At 45.9% G+C, this 671-nt stretch overlaps 1 protein-coding gene across 2 annotated transcripts in view; it reads right to left on the bottom strand.

The window, feature by feature from the left end:
- Positions 1-388: 388 nt before the first annotated feature.
- Positions 389-671, bottom strand: part of LOC106517290 (cadherin-2) — a gene marked incomplete at its 3' end in the record, with an annotated part of 61,023 nt that continues 60,740 nt past the window's right edge. For both annotated transcript variants that reach the window (XM_014008050.1, XM_014008051.1), the window contains 1 exon segment: positions 389-561. In XM_014008050.1, coding sequence (XP_013863504.1) covers positions 389-561 — 173 coding nt within the window.

Raw genomic sequence — 671 nt, 5'->3', positions numbered from 1 at the left:
TACTGCACGTCTACAAGATATGCTGCGTTAACATGAAGATAAAAACAGATTCGTCCACTCATCTCACTGTGTTGTAAACAAAACAGAGTGTTTATTCAGTTTACGTTTTCCTTCAGGCCCTGCCTGCTGTGTGCTGGATCCACATTAATATGGCTATATACGGCTTCTTTATTGATTTCATGCAGGCTGTCCAATCATTGGTCACTGCAAGCAGCATGGGCTCAGAATAGATGTAAAGTATCATAAAATAAAAAATACATGCTGTCTTTATGCATCAGGAAGCACTGCAAGCTCGATGCACGTTCACTGAGAAGCAGCTGCTCCATATGGATACAGAAACGAGCCATGCAAAAGGCTGACTGTAACACACACACACACACACACACACCTCCCGATCGAGGCCTGCTGCCACAGTGATGATGTCACCAGTCTTGTTGTTAATGGTAAACATGTTGGAAGAGGGACTCTGGGGATTCTGGGAGAGGATCCTGTAACGCAACATTCCATTGGCTGTTTTTGGGTCATCCTTATCCACGGCTGTCACTGTCATCACAAAGGATCCTAAAGGGGGAGACGCACAGCAAGTCAACACCCACATGCATGCGTGTGTGTGTGTGTGTGTGTGTGTGTGTGTGTGTGTGTGTGTGTGTGTGTGTGTGTGTGTGTGTGTG

The sequence above is a fragment of the Austrofundulus limnaeus genome, unplaced genomic scaffold, assembly GCF_001266775.1.
Source record: "Austrofundulus limnaeus strain Quisiro unplaced genomic scaffold, Austrofundulus_limnaeus-1.0 Scaffold47, whole genome shotgun sequence".
In the NCBI taxonomy this organism is placed as follows: Eukaryota; Metazoa; Chordata; class Actinopteri; order Cyprinodontiformes; family Rivulidae; genus Austrofundulus; species Austrofundulus limnaeus.
The sequence above is the reverse complement of the archived record's forward strand: the minus strand, read 5'-3'. Positions and strand labels throughout refer to the sequence as shown.